Source organism: Cololabis saira, chromosome 8 (assembly GCF_033807715.1).
Source record: "Cololabis saira isolate AMF1-May2022 chromosome 8, fColSai1.1, whole genome shotgun sequence".
NCBI lineage: Eukaryota > Metazoa > Chordata > Actinopteri > Beloniformes > Belonidae > Cololabis > Cololabis saira.
This window is the reverse complement of record NC_084594.1, coordinates 24,050,733-24,065,965: the sequence shown is the minus strand read 5'-3', so window position 1 is coordinate 24,065,965 and position 15,233 is coordinate 24,050,733. Positions and strand designations below refer to the sequence as shown.

At 38.1% G+C, this 15,233-nt stretch overlaps 1 protein-coding gene across 3 annotated transcripts; it reads left to right on the top strand.

Moving 5' to 3' along the window:
* Positions 1-874: 874 nt before the first annotated feature.
* Positions 875-15,140, top strand: LOC133448634 (ras association domain-containing protein 1-like). Of its 3 annotated transcripts, none has more exons than XM_061727344.1 (7): positions 875-1,192; positions 3,287-3,636; positions 4,650-4,774; positions 13,203-13,307; positions 13,392-13,677; positions 13,768-13,883; positions 14,005-15,140. In XM_061727344.1, exons 2-7 carry the CDS (start codon positions 3,570-3,572, stop codon positions 14,149-14,151), a joined length of 846 nt encoding a protein of 281 aa, XP_061583328.1. In that variant the 5' UTR covers positions 875-1,192; positions 3,287-3,569; the 3' UTR covers positions 14,152-15,140. The 3 variants fall into 3 exon arrangements, with proteins under 3 accessions (XP_061583328.1, XP_061583327.1, XP_061583329.1); XM_061727343.1 differs by having other exon boundaries at positions 3,287-3,644; XM_061727345.1 differs by lacking the exons at positions 875-1,192; positions 3,287-3,636; positions 4,650-4,774 and adding an exon at positions 10,373-10,631.
* Positions 15,141-15,233: the final 93 nt, after the last annotated feature.

Here is a 15,233-nt window from a genome sequence, read left to right as displayed (position 1 = left end):
TTCATTTCCCCTCCAAGTGAGACATTCCTGTAACTGTTTAAGGTGGTTTTTATTTTGTTTTGTTTTAGTTTTATTTTTGCTTTGGAGTTGGTATTTGTTCAAGACAAATCGATTCTGTACACCGCAAACAAATAAAACTGTTGTAACCGCCTTGACCTTCTTGCTCAGTCATGTGAGGATCAGAGGCGTGAAGCGACTCCATCCACTCAGATCAGGCTGATTTATGGTTCCGCGTTACACCAACGCAGAGGGTACGCAGCGACGTGCACCGTACCCTGCGCGTCGCCGCGTACCATACGCCGTAAGTCTGCGTCGATTTAACGCAGAACCATAATTCTGGCTTAAAGCAACACTGTGGTCCATCTTTAATAATAATAATAATAATAATAATAATAATAATAATAATAATAATAATACATTTTATTTGTAGAGCACTTTGCATGAATAATCTCAAAGTGCTAACATAAACAAGGGAAAGAAAATCAAGACACATAAAAGACCAGAAGTAACAAATCATAAAAAATAATAAAAACATCTAAAAAAGACCAGGGAAAGCGTGCCTGAACAAAAAAGTTTTAAGCCCCTTTTTAAGCCCATCTTTAAGTCAATGTTAGTTATTTTCAGACTTTATACCGTCTTTGAATGCTGCGCTGATGGCATTCTACAGAGGATGAAATGTGTCATAAAGAAAAAGTTTCTCTGAACTCGTTTGAGGTTCTGATATCGCCTGGAAACCACGAATATGGCGTGTAAGATTTCAAAGTTTGTCACAAGTGTGGTAAATGAAAGGCAGGCCCATGGAGCAGAAAGCGGGGTGCTGGCGGGGGTTTTGCACGCCCACTCAGCTGCTCCAGACGCACAAACTACGCGAAGACATTCCGGATGTCGCTGCAGCTCAGTCTCATCTTTCACTCTCTTTCTCTCTTTTTCTAGCTCTTTGTTACAATTCACCTTCGTCCCTAAAAAACAAAACAACAAAAACAACAACAACGAAAAAAAACCCGAACAACCAAAAAGCGAAGCCCCCCCCCCCCCCCCAGCTAAAGTGATGGTTGTCTCCAGCGGAGCTGACTGATGCGGTCGGGCTCGTTCTGGTTTCCAGCCGGCGATGATCGCGGGTTTCCACAGATGTAGCCGAGGCTCCGCTCCTCCGGTAAACTTAAGACTCTGGGCGGGTTTCTCCTCTATTTCGGTAAGTAACACTAAAACATCGTGGACTTTTTTTAATACTGGGTCAGGGGTGATTATTTTATTGTGTAAAGATTTATATTTTGGAGCTCCTGCATCTTAAGCCTGAATTATGGTTCCGCGTTAAATCGACGCCGTAAGGTACGCGGCGACGCGCACCGTGCAATGCGTTGGTGTAACGCGGAACCATAAATCAGCCTTTATACAGTAACTAACTTGCATGTTTTACATCAGACTGCAATGCCCTGCCTGCACAAAACTAACTGAAAGTGAATAAAACTGTATTTGCTTAGGGAAATAGGCAAAAATAATAATAATAATAATAATAATAATAATAATAATAAGCTTTATTTGTATAGCACCTTTCCAAACACAGTTACAAGGTGCTTTTACAAGAGCAGAATTAAAAGGCAGAATCCAATAAAATGACAAAAATATAAAAACATAAGAACATAGAAATATAATAAAACATTAGAAAATACTAACATTGGATATTATAAAGTACATTATTAGATGTTAAGTAAAAGCACATTTAAAAAAGTGTGTTTTTAAAAGAGATTTAAAAAAAATGGATAAGTAACTGAAAAAACACTGTACTTTAGAGAAGTTTCATCTCTGTCTTCTAAGTCTTTGTTGTTTGTTTTAATTCAAAGAAGAAACTAAAAAGTGATCCACCAAAGTTTAAATCCTGCTTACACACCATAATAAATCAGTTATTTATAATGTCCTGCTGCCTTATAAACTATATAATATAATACATATATAAGTATATAATATCCTACTCAATAAGTTACTTTCTTCTCCATCCCTTCATAGTTGTGTCCATAGATTATAACATCTATCACTGCTAAATCTTTGCATGACTTCCACAGTAATGATTACAGCAATATACTGGGAAACAAGTTCACAGCATATTGCTATGTACTATGTATTGCATATTACAATACATAGTTGTAAAAGCACAACTGTAACTTTACAGGTTCAATGACAAAGCAATAACTGTGATATTACAGTACATTACTGGGTAGCAGCCTTTTGCTATACATCATTACAATTAGGCCCTGTACTTTTACAGTGTATATTGTGAAATAAATGTACAAGTTGACAGTAATTTACTGCAAATTTACAATGTATATTGTGTATGTCATGCTAAAATTGACCATTAATTTACTGTGAAAGTAATGCAAATTAATCTTACATTTACTGTGAATTCATTGTACAATTACACCCAACCCAACAAACAACTCTGAGGGAAAGTCAATCTTAGCCCAATAGCATATTTATTAACATATACATATTTTTTTTACATACAGCAAATGCTAAGAACTTCAAGAATTCATCTATGTATACATATTTACCCTCAGCTAATTCAGCTGAATTCCAGTAATAAGAAGTATCTCATTACATATAATTGAAGACTTTATTCATTTAAGTTTTGAGATTCTTGTATATCCATTTTAAGGTTTATTACAACTTCAATTTCCGAGACAATGAAAAACGATGCCTACAGTACTGCAAGCAGTGTTTTAGTTTTTAGCCTAGTGTCCTTATCTTTTAGTATTTTTATTGTTTTAATTGTTTTTATTGCTTGCTTTGAGCCAGTGGCAACAAAATTTCGTTCCACTTGTACTTGGTCTTTTGGTATGACAATAAAGTGAACCTTGAACCTTGAACCTTGAACAATAAAGGTACATAGTGCATTTATGCTTCACTACTTTAATTTGAAAGCCTTTCAGTTCTATTTTAGATAAAGATGTGATCAAAGTTATGATTTTTCAGACTTTCTGGTCTCTGATGCAGTAAAGGATACGTCAAGTTGTTTAAAGCTCCATCAAATATGCGTTCAATTTCATTAAACGTTCCCCTGATGCAACATCTCCGTAAAGCTCAAAGGAAAAGGTGACTTTAATCAACAACAGTAACTTGTTACCAACACACTGGTGTAGGTGGCATGTTAAATAATCTAATTTATCATTTTGAAGGACTGAACCAGAATGTTAAATTTAATTCTTGGAATAATCTTGCTGCTACAGGCTACATTTTTTTTTCCTATGGTAATAGTTTGCAAGATGTTACATTTTGTCTTTCTGTCTGTCAGTGATGATGGATGAAGGCCTGCTCTGAGCTGTCAGTGACGATGTCTTGGGGGGAGTTCATTGAACTCCGTGATCTGCGTACAAGCAGGGAGCAGGCGGTGTCGACGGGCACTCAGTCGCCATGTTCACCTCCACGGCTGGAAAGAGCGAACGCCCTGAGGATCAGCCCGGGAAAGGTCCCAGACCTCCTGTCCCGGGCGGGCATCATCAGGGTCCTGAGCAGCTCCCAGGACCCCCAGCCCCCAGAGGAGATGGGAGAGGGACACCATTTCCAACCCTGCAGCCATGCACAGCCCACGTGGTGTGACCTGTGTGGAGACTTCATCTGGGGCGTTTACAAGCAGAGCCTGCGGTGTGTCAGTGAGTGGGTTTACGTAGGATGTTGCTGTATCTGAGTGTGAACAAGTGCTACTAAATATGACCAGAAAGGGGACATTTGCCTGAACAGTGAAACATGCAACCGCCGCAGGTGCAGCTGAATGCCTAAATAAGCACAGTCTCTTTTTAACTTTAACAAAAATATTGAACAATTGCTTTTTTGAAAGCATACGGTGTCTAACAGTGTAAGCGTATACATGGTTTGGATGATTATCTGGGTTTGGTGTCACTCGCAGACCCATTTCCTTTGTTGCTTACTAACCACATGAGAACTAAAATACTATTGAACTTGAACTCCTTTACTGACTGAAATTGTTACAAAAAAGATTTGTGTTCAGCATTTAATGTAACTACAATATAAATGTCAGACTACAATCAAATCGTAATATAAAAATGACTAACCCATACTGATGATAATGGGAAATTCTCTGAAAAGGCTATAATTAAAGTCAGTTTAAAGATTCAGGTTATTCTTAGTATCAGTTAGAAGTCTATATACTCTTCAGGTCATTGTATGTAAAAAAGGACAATATTATATGTCATATCACAGTTAAAGTTTGTAGATGAGTGATTTCTTAATAAAGTGGTAATTGCAACCATATCTATCTATCTATCTATCTATCTATCTATCTATCTATCTATCTATCTATCTATCTATCTATCTATCTATCTATCTATCTATCTATCTATCTATCTATCTATCTATCTATCTATCTATCTATCTATCTATCTATCTATCTATCTATCTATCTATCTATCTATCTATCTATCTATCTATCTATCTATCTATCTATCTATCTATCTATCTATCTATCTATCCATCTTTTATGTTTTGTATGTATTTTGTCCTATGTTATGTTTTTGTATGGACCACGAGTCTGCAATAAACTTCTACTACTACTACTACTACTACTACTACTATCTTTTAACTTTGCTTAAATGTGACTGGTGAAGTCTGACTAAACTCTGACTTTCAAAATTCCACAGACTGCAAATTCACATGCCACTACCGGTGTCGCGCCCTGATCCGACTGGACTGCAGCTGGGAGCAATCGTCTGCAGCTGACCACACAGGCGTCGTGGAGCACACCATAGAGACAGACACGAATGTGGTAAGAATGTTAGCTGTTTGACAACAGTGGCTTAGCTGTTCTGGAGCCCTGCGTGCAACCAGATGAAGTTTCAGGAACAGTTTGAATGTCATGACATTGATCAAGAATCACAGCCTCTTCAGGATTGCTGTACAGGAATGGTTTAGGCAAGAAAAAAAATTTTAAAAGCCACAATTGGAAACCATTTTACACCAGGAAAATCCACGTGATTGTCCTGATTAAGTAGCTGTAAAGACTTATCTAAAGATGCACAACTATATTTTATTTTACTTTATTTACTTTATTTATTTCTCAGGACAATGCACATTGATGAACATATATACATATGTAAATGTGCCAGATTGTAGCACAAGGCTAGTTTCCATCTGTAGTCCAATATCGGCAGGTAAGGTGTTAAAAGCAGAAAAGGTAAAAATGCAATAAGAAAAAGAAAACAGAAACAAAGACAAGTACAATTAGTAAAGACAAGTACAATTAGTAAAATGAGAATGATAAAAAAAAGTTAGTAGGTAGGAGGAGGCCCAAACACACTTTAGGTGTGTGTACACATTTGTTGACCTCTGAGCCACATTTTTATCTGGTTTTTAAAAGTTGTTAAAGAAGGGCATTCCCTTATGTGTACAGGTATAGAATTCCATAACGCACTACCCTTTATGGATAGTGCGTTATGGCTAAAAGCAGTTTTTCTGAACGGAACCTCTACGTCTCTGTTGGACACTGCTCGAGTGACCCGCGACTGTCGGTATTTAAAAAATTCCTGGAGGCAAGGTGGTGCCAGGCCATGTAGGGTTTTATACATTAGACAACTGTATGAGAATTTGCAGAAGTTTTCGAAGCTTGTATTTGTATTTGTCCAAGATGTTGCAATGATGGTATGAGATAGGTTTTTTATCTAGGATTTTGAGTGCTTTTTTATATAAAACCTCCACTGGCTTGAGTGTGGTAGGCCCCACCATGGTCCAGGTTGTGATGCAGTAGCTTAAATGTGAGAAAATCATAGCATGTATCAGGCACCAGCTCTAGGAAGGATGTCAGCTAACAGCAACAGATTTGTAAAAGGGAAGTAACGGGAAGAGGAAGTTTGTTGTTATTTAGAAACACAAGATATCCTAGCTGCTACAGCAAAAATCTATTTGCAGGGGACTTGAGTGTGTCGTTACACCTGTGATGCCCAGCTCTGTTTCCCCAAGCATTTGGGTAAAGTATAAATATGCATTGACTAACAAATCATATCAATCTTGTATTTAATCACTAAAAAGGACAAAGAGTTCTGATGTTCGAAAAATGATGTGCTTGATTTGAATTGGTGAACATTTGACCACTGTGTCTTTGTTGAGTGCTGAACGCCTCTACATCTTTACTTATGAAAGAGTCGGCTTCTCTGAAATGTTCATTTAATACCCAATAATGATGCTGACATGTTGCTAACTGGTTGTTGCAGTGAAATAACTCAGAAGTTCACAGTAGTAGTCAATGTTTTCCCTGCCAATACATATCTAAAAGGAGATTAAAACTGTCAAGCTAAGAGACGTGATCAGCTCTTCAGCTAATGGGGAAACTGCAAGAGTATTTCAAAAGTGATCAGAATTTACTTGGATTTCAATTTTTTTCAAATGTATTACTTGAATAAGTTTAAAAGGTACATTACCAATGGGATAGTCAAGATGGAGAGGGATTAATAAGGAAACGCACAAATCATAGATGCTCGAGACAGAAATAAGTGTTGCACTTTCGACACATCCTGTGGCTGCGGTAAAGATGTTATTCTGTTTCAGAAGGGTCAAATTACCGAGCAAACAAAAGGCAAAAGAAAATGCTGATGCTACAGAGATTGTTGAAACTCTGCTGAACTGTTCAGTGCATTACTAAAACCTAGAAGGGTGGCGGTGAGCCACGACTTTTAAGGAAGAAATGTGATCTTAAAAAAAAGGAAACAGATGAACTGACAAAGTTACGTTGTTTCCGAGTTTTTGATCAGGCAGTCACTCCAAACATACTCTTTTTTTTGCACAAAATATGACCCCTTTAAATTTGAGATAATTACCTCTGCTAAGGAAGTTATGCAACTGTATCATTGTAGCAGTGATTGTCTTCTGATCTTAACCATGATATGGATCCTGGACGTTTTTATTCAGTCCTTTTATTTTGTTCGACTGCTCTCGTTGCTTGGGCTATCTCAGCCTACATACTGGATGTGGTCGAGGGTTAAAAAAGTATGTTTCTAGGAGACAAATGCCGGCAGCAGGAGAGATTCCCTCTGTGACTGCCTTTGAGGTTTCATCTGGTCTCACGATAGTTAAAGTTGTGCGCAGTAACAATATAACTTTCAATATTTCTTAGGAGCTTATAATCTGTTCCTTTTACCATAACAACTGGATGTTACACACATAATAAAATTACATCTGAGTTAACAGGTAAGACAATCAAGGAGGCTTTCTCACTAGCCAGGTTACCTGATGTTACTGTTGATACATGTAACATCTCATAATGTTTATTCATATTTTGATATTAAAAATACTGTGGAAATATCTTCAGATAGCCATTCACCAGAACTGTCTGTAACTAATTTTATGGGATGCAAAACAGATCTGTTTCATGTATGAAGCACTGAGGCAAGTCACGCTGGAGTTTGAGGTTGGAGTCGCTGAGGTTTCTCTGTTCAAACAGACCACTCTCTATTTTTGCTGACGGGGGCACATCTCTTATAGAAATGGCTAACCTTCTAAAAGAAATCGAAATTTCAAAGCTGTATTTATGTCAGTTCAATTCAATTCAATTCTGTTTATTTTTATAACACACAACACTAATCACAGGGAACTTTATGCATAAAGAAAACAAATTCAGTGCTGTCTGAAATCAGTGCAATTATACTCCAATTAGATTGTAATTGCAATTTGGGACAACCTGGACAAGAATCTTCTTTAGAAGTCATGGACTCGTATTATAGGTAAGAGATATTACTAGCATGAGGGGATTAAAGATCCTAATGAGATGTCATGGGAGTTGAAGACTGAGACCCAACTGTTTTTGATTATTTATTTATTTTAATCCAGTTCTTGGAACTAACCCGTTTCTGTGGAAGTAGAACCACTTTCATTTCCCACTGATCAGCAAACTGACTTCTTGTTTTGGATCTCAAGTGACCCTGGATGTGCAGATCAGTAGGGTTGCCTTGAAAAATGGAATTGTCCCGTATTTATAAACTAAAGTACGCGTCCCGTATTGAGCTGAAAATCGAAGCACTTTGTCCCGTATTACTGTGGGAGTCCAAAAATAGTCATAAAATGCCAATGGAAAATGGCATTGAGCTGTTGAGTTCATAAGTTATTTTTTTCTGTTTTACTAAAACTGTAGCCTACAGTCATGGCCTTTGAGGCACAAATATGTTTACAAGTTTTCTACAGACTTTTTGTTTGCACTTTTGCACTAAAAATGTGCACTACAGAATGGATGTTCTGCTTTCTTTCTATTGTTTTATATCAACTTATACAATTTTAAGTTAAGCAGGACAGGTTTCTGTTTAAGAAAGATACTTATTTTATTCAGTTGTTATTTTGTATTAAAGTGAATTGCTGGATAATAATTTGTTTTCCATGTGTTCATGGCATTCAAAATTATGCTTCAATTTAGGTTTGAGTCAAATAGTTAAAAAAATCGTTTCACTCACAAAAAAAGGGGCTAAAAAAATTCACCACGCCAGGAAGGGTGAAGGCAATCGGGTTGGCGATGAGGTGTCCCTTATTTATTTTTCAGGGAGTTGGCAACCCTAACTATCAGTATAGTCTAAGTGGTTGCTTTTCTCGGAAGGTTTGGTTCTTATCCACGCCACTTGAGATAAGGCTGAAATGTAGCTTTACCGTGGTGGTGTAAATAAGAAATTATGTTTGGTGCTTAATAGGTTGGGAAATCAAACTCGTGCTGACTGAGCCTGCATGTGGCGTGACCACAAGGATCTATCCTCGTCACATGACTCTATGGAGTACGGAAGAGTATTAGGGCCATGCAGGAAAAAAAAAGATATTTGAGAGGAGGAAGATTTTTTTTTTTATTGTGCACTTCGAGAAAAAAGTCGAAATGTCAAGATTAATGTTGAAATACAATTTCAAGGAAAAGTCGAAATTTCGTCTATAAAGTCGAAATTTCGTGAATAAAGTCGGAATTTCGAGAATAAAGTAAAGAGAATAAAGACTTTTTTCTCGAAATTGTACTTCAACATTATATGGAAGAGTATAAGGGCCATGAAGGAAAAAAAAAAGAAGATATTTGAGAGGAGGAAGATTTTTTTTTATTGTGCATTTCGAGAAAAAAGTCCAAATGCAGAGAAAAAAAGTCCAAATGTCGAGATTAATGTTGAAATACAATTTCAAGAATAAAGTCCAAATTTCGAGAATAAAGTTGAAATACAATTTTGTGAATAAAGTCGAAATTGTACTTTAATATTAGGTCATTATTCTCGACATTTAGACTTTTTTCTCGACATTTTGACTTTTTTCTTGACATTTCGACTTTTTTCTCGAAATTTCGACTTTTTTCTCGAAGTGCATAATGAAAAAAAAACATTCCTCCTCTAAAATATTTTTATTTTTCTCCTGCCTTATGGAGGTAGATTTGTGTCTTAATTATTCAATCAAAAAAAAGATTGCTTCAATCAAAAAATATATTTTCAATTAAAAAAAATTATTTTAATCTAAGAAAAAAAATGTTTGAGAAAAAAAATGCATTTGAAAACTGTTTTTCTTTGATTGGAAATGTTTTCTTTGATAGAAGTGAAGTGAAGTTTTGTTTGAAGCAACTTTTTTGATTGTTTTTTTGTGTTTGGGCCACATTATGGGTAGGACATTTGTGTCTTTATCATTTAATCAAAAAAGAAGTTGCTTCAAAAAGAAAAATCTGTGATTTTTTTTCATTGAAAATATTTGTTTGCAATCAAACACTTTTTTCTTTGATTGAAATCATTTTTTTTGATTGAAGTGATTTTTTTTTCATTGAAAATATATTTTTTGATTGAAGCAATCTTTTTTTTGATTGAGTAATTAAGACACAAATCTACCTCCATAGTGGTGTAAATAAGAAATTATGTTTGGGTTGGGAAATCAAACTCGTGCTGACTGAGGCTGCATGTGGCACAAGTCACATGACTCTATGGAGGGCAGAGCGGCGTAGCAGCATCCCTGCATGGGAAGAGGAGGAGGAGACAGCGGGGATGGCGGGGACAGCGGGGATAGGGATAGGGGGGTGGAGGGAGGACCCCCAGGCTGTGGTATTTCCTCTCGGCGTCCAATCGCGACCGGGAGCGGCGTTTTGTGTATTTCCAAACTGTAGCAACGGAGCTGGGTGGGGCGTCGCTGGGAGGAAGGAAGCGCTGCAGCAGCAGGGCGGAGACCAGACACATCCTGTTACACACGCAGTACAAACGTGGCCGGTAGTGACTGACCGAGGGAGTGAACGAGAAAGAAAAAAAAAGAGAGAGAGAAACCCAACAGCACAGAGTCGACTTGCTTTTTTCGAGAAGACATTTCCTAGTTGTTTCTGAGTTCAACTAAATCTGCAGTTTAAAAACAGCGCTCCTTTTTTGCCTATTCTAAAGTGATAATATCGCAGTCGCCCGAAAGTCAGTTCTTCAGTCAGTACTTTTTTAAGAAGAAGACTTTTAAAACTGGAAAAGGTAGCAAAAATGACAAACGAAAGCAGCAACTCGGACAAGACCCCGTCCTTCGAGAATACCTGGGGCAGCTCGGCCAGCAGCGGCTACTGCAGCGACGAGGACTCGGGCTCCGAGTTCGAGCAGTACTTCACCGCCCGCACCTCCTTCTTCCCCAAAACACGGAAACCTCCCGTCGCTGTTAACGTTAAGAAGGTGAGAGAGAGATTCGTTTATTGGGATAAAGAAAAGAAAAAATGCATTGCAAAAATAAATAACATTTTTTATTCTAAGGCCTGAATTATGGTTCCGCGTTAAAACGACGCAGAGCCTACGCCGTAGGTTACGCGGCGACGCGCACCCTACGCCGTAGGCTCTGCGTTGATGTAACGCGGGACCATAAATCAGCCTAACTTTAATAAAGGGAAGTGAGACTTCGGGTGGAGACATGGGTGGTTGACTCAGCCCAACTCTCGCGTTTTTTGGTGTTATTTCTCAAGTTGCCCATTTTTGGTATGCATTTGGTTCTTTTATCTACAGTTTTAGGGATATAGAATCAGAAAGAATCAGAAAGGGGGTTTATTGCCAAGTTTGTTGACACACACAAGGAATTTCTTGTGGTGATTGATGCAATACAGTAAAAATAAAAAATAAAAATATAAAAGCAAACAAGTATATGGAGATAAAATAAGAGATAGAATAAAGTAAAATGTATAAACAGAATAAACAGAAATGTACAATATGAGGATTAAAAAGTGCCGAATATGAATCTTTACAAAAAGTGACGTAGGATGACAGATAAAATGTATAAACAGAAATGAACAATATAGACAGAAATATAGTGTACAAAGTGGTGCAATTGGGTCTATAGTTGCCAATGGATTACTATTTATTTAGTTCAATGGCCCCCTAGCCCAGCAGACTTGATGCTCCCCAGACAAGCTGAGGGTGGAGTCCTAGTTCCTCCAGTTTTAAGTAAGCAAACTTGTGATCTCTATCTGTGTTCTTTATATACAAGTACTGGGTAAGCGTCCTTGTTTTTAAAAGTTGCACACATATGGGGGCTATCTTTCCGCAGTGGAAACCCTCAGATGAGCTCATTTTGAGAAGGACCCAAATGTCATGTTTTGTGACGCACATTTGCTTCTCAAGTTTCCAGCCAAACGCCCATCATGCATTGACTCCTTTTTCAGGTTCTGAAACTAATTTCTCAATCGCAGTTGACTCATGGGACTGTTTTAGATTTTTTTCTTTGTAGTTTGTTTTTTTCGTCACACACACCCACGATCGTATCATCTTTCTTCCCTGAGAAACACATACAGTTGTATCCTAGATACTGGACCAACTGGTCTTCATGAAGCCATCAGTTTGTAACATGTTGTTGGCACATCCTTCGCAGTGTTTGTTGGACACTCCTTCTGCAGGCATGTAGAAGGACAGTTGTGTGCATACTTACCGTATCACATTGGAGGGATCGCACTCCTTCATATTGAGTTATTGACTCATAAGCAACGTGGTTGCTCTTTAGCTTTTCAATCTACTTACGGATCAGGTCTATTGATCTACTTCTCCTGATTTATATGCTGCCCAGCTTTGTTCATTCTTGCAATTTCTAAGCAATTGTGGTTCGAGAGTTGATAGCATTCACATGACTCCTTAATTCATCTGGAGACTAAATAACTAGCTGGTGTAGAGTGCAAAATACATTTGGTCTGCTTCAAAATTAATTTGTTATACACATAAAAAAAGCCCAACCCAATGGTCATTTCCTTGCATGGGTCAAAAATGCATGACTGAAACATGACTATGGGTGTATGGTTAATTAGGCAGCTGACCTCACAGGATGTGTCTGTACCACAAGGAACAGCTTTGTCTCTCCCACTCGTGAGAGTCTGGGGGGGTGGCTATTTTTACATGAATACCAAGCTGAAGAATGCACTGCAGGGCCGTTGGTCACAGTCATTGCTAACAGCTGCATGTAGCACAAACCCCCTCCCTCTTCCTCATCCTCTCTCCTCCCTCTAGCTCCCTCCAACTCCGAGCATCAGGAGCTGGATTGGACAGAGCTGACATCATCGTGTTCGCTTCCGCAATGTTTTAAGGAAGTTGAGGCTGATGCAACTGGTCCTCCCAGTTAGTAGCTAATCTAAACTGATTTTACATTACATCACGTTGTATTTAGAAGTTACTTTTATCCAAAGTGGATAACAGAAAAGAGGAATATGATCAAGTCAAAAAGTGGAGGGAGATTTGCAGTATGACAAAAGTGTCATTTCTAAAAGAAATTCAATTAATAAAACCCTTTCATAAAATATCATATTTAAATTCCCTAATTGTCTATAAGCTGTTTTTTTTCATGCTTTGGAGTCAATTTATTAAAACATATCCAGATCTACTAAAAACCTTTAGTCCAGCAACAACTGTGTTAATCTGATCATGTGCAGCTATATTTTCAACCTCAATAAAGGATTTTCCCAACATCTATAGTTGTTTTTCAATGAGAAATTTGTAACAAATAATATTACTCATGATCATGAGTTATATTATTTGACTCATGTATCTGTTCTTGCACCAATAAATGTATATCACACATGCTGTGACATTGTCTCTACCTTATACATGATATGGCTCTGTAGCCTCTGGCTACAACCATACATATTTACACTTGTGTCCATTAATATGTACAGTCCCTGTCTAACAAATAAAGTGAATTGAATACATGTTGTGCCTTGGTGAGGAACATTTATGTCTTGTACTTTAACATTAAACCCTCCCTTTTTCTTACAGGATGAGCAAACTGAAGTTGGAAAACAGGAGTTGACGGTTGCAGAAATTCAGCAGAAGGTGAAAGAGTACAACGCTCAGATCAACAGCAATCTTTTCATGAACGTGGTGAGTTGTGATTTTGTACAGCAAGTTTATCAGTTTTAGATTGTTCTTGTTTTGTCCCTATAATTTTTTTCCTGTTTTTAACAGAACAAGGATGCATCCTACACTGGGTTCGTCAAGGTGCAGTTCAAGCTGGCACGTCCCGTGTCTGTTCCAACTCCGAAGAAAGGAGGTCATGATGCTGGAGGGAGGAGGGCCAGTGGGGTAAAGCGCCGCACCTCCTTCTACCTGCCAAAGGACGCGTCCAAGCATTTGCACATAAGTTCTCGTACCTCTGCGCGTGAGGTCATTGAAGCTTTGTTGAAGAAGTTTACTGTGGTGGACAATCCTGGCAAGTTTGCACTGTTTGAGCGCAGTGAGCGTCATGACCAAGGTATGGATTTTTTTAAACTAGCACTTTTGAGCCAGACCCCATAATGCATGTTATTAATTGATTGACTGTGCGTGTTATTTTTTCCTTTAGTATATGTCCGCAAGGTGTCAGATGATGAGCGTCCCCTGCGTCTGCGTTTGAATGCTGGACCAAATGAGAAAGTCCTCAGTTTTTTGCTCAAGGAGAATGAAACTGGTGATGTCAATGTGAGTGCAAAAATAAACATGAGATTAGCAGATCCGACCCACACATTGTTATCTTTGACCTTTCTTCACTCTACAGATATACACTGTACTAATACAGCTCTCCTTGCCTCCTTCTTTGCAGTGGCATGCCTTTTCTTTCCCCGAGCTGAAAAACTTCCTACGCATTCTGCAGCGCGAAGAAGAAGAGCACGTCAAGCAGATAGTGCAGCGGTATGCTTTGGCCCGCACTAAGATGCAGGAGGCTCTTGCTGGCTCAACTCCTGGTTGACACCACTCTGCGCTCAAGGGATCAACGTGCATGCCTTGGCTGGATAATCAAAACCGGCCATTGCTGCACGCAAAGATCCCGAAGAGAACAACGGAAAACACCTCTTCGGTTAACGAGAGAGTGAGATAGGGCGCAAGACAATGAGAGAGAACGAGCTAGCGCGAATGTGCGTGTGAAATGATGCGAGAAATGAGAAGTGCCTTACACCTGGAGAGTCTGATGTGCCTGAGAGAATGAGTTGAGAGGAAGAGAGACTGGCAACTGAGACGGTGGTTGTATGCAGTCATGTATGTACATGACTGGTAACGTGATTATCCTGTACCTCAGCTATGTTCCGTTTAAAAGACTACAAATATTTTGAAATTTCAATGTATTAAAAAAAACAAACATACCTTCTTAATTATAAAGTATCACAGATGCTGCTGAAATGAGCATTCTTGCATAGTTAAGCAGGTAATTTTCCTAAAATGCAAAAATGACAATGTTTCAAACAAGGAATGATGAACTTCAAAGTTCTGATTCTGATGATGGTCCATTATTACCCAAAATATAGCTTATTATTTGAAAATGTTCAGGTTTTTCCAGAGTTACATAGTTTAACTCTTATTTGTTGCTGAACGGTATGAGGATTTTCACTTACCCGAGACTCACAAGTCTGCCATGTCTACTCTACACCCCTGATGGGTGCAACTCTTTTCTTCACTGTCACTTTGTGTGTATGAGTGACGTATGGACATTTATATGCAGTTCTGAATGTCGGAGAGCAGTGCTCACATTTACTGTGGTTGACTGGAATCTTGAATGAATATTTACATACATGTTTCACTTGAATCTGCCTATCATTCCTTATATATTTGTTTTTCCATCTTCTGAAGTGTTGTCCTGTTTTTTTTTTCTGTCACTTTTCCTCTGTTAGACTGTGCACAAATTGAAATTTTTATCACAATCTTAAGAACTGTACTATTTTAATTAAAGAATTTTTCAAGTCAGTCAAGTTTTTTTTCTTTTCCTCCCTCCAGCAATAGTGTAGACAGAATCGTCACATTTTAGTGGTACATATTTCAATGTTATTTTTAAAAATC

Excerpts from the sequence above, each read along its gene's own strand:
- LOC133448634 (XM_061727343.1), top strand. The coding sequence starts at position 3,296 with ATGAAGGCCTGCTCTGAGCTGTCAGTGACGATGTCTTGGGGGGAGTTC. Across the intron at positions 4,775-13,202 it reads TAGAGACAGACACGAATGTG|GATGAGCAAACTGAAGTTGG; the intron begins GTAAGAATGTTA and ends TTTTTCTTACAG. Across the intron at positions 13,884-14,004 it reads ATGAAACTGGTGATGTCAAT|TGGCATGCCTTTTCTTTCCC; the intron begins GTGAGTGCAAAA and ends CCTTCTTTGCAG.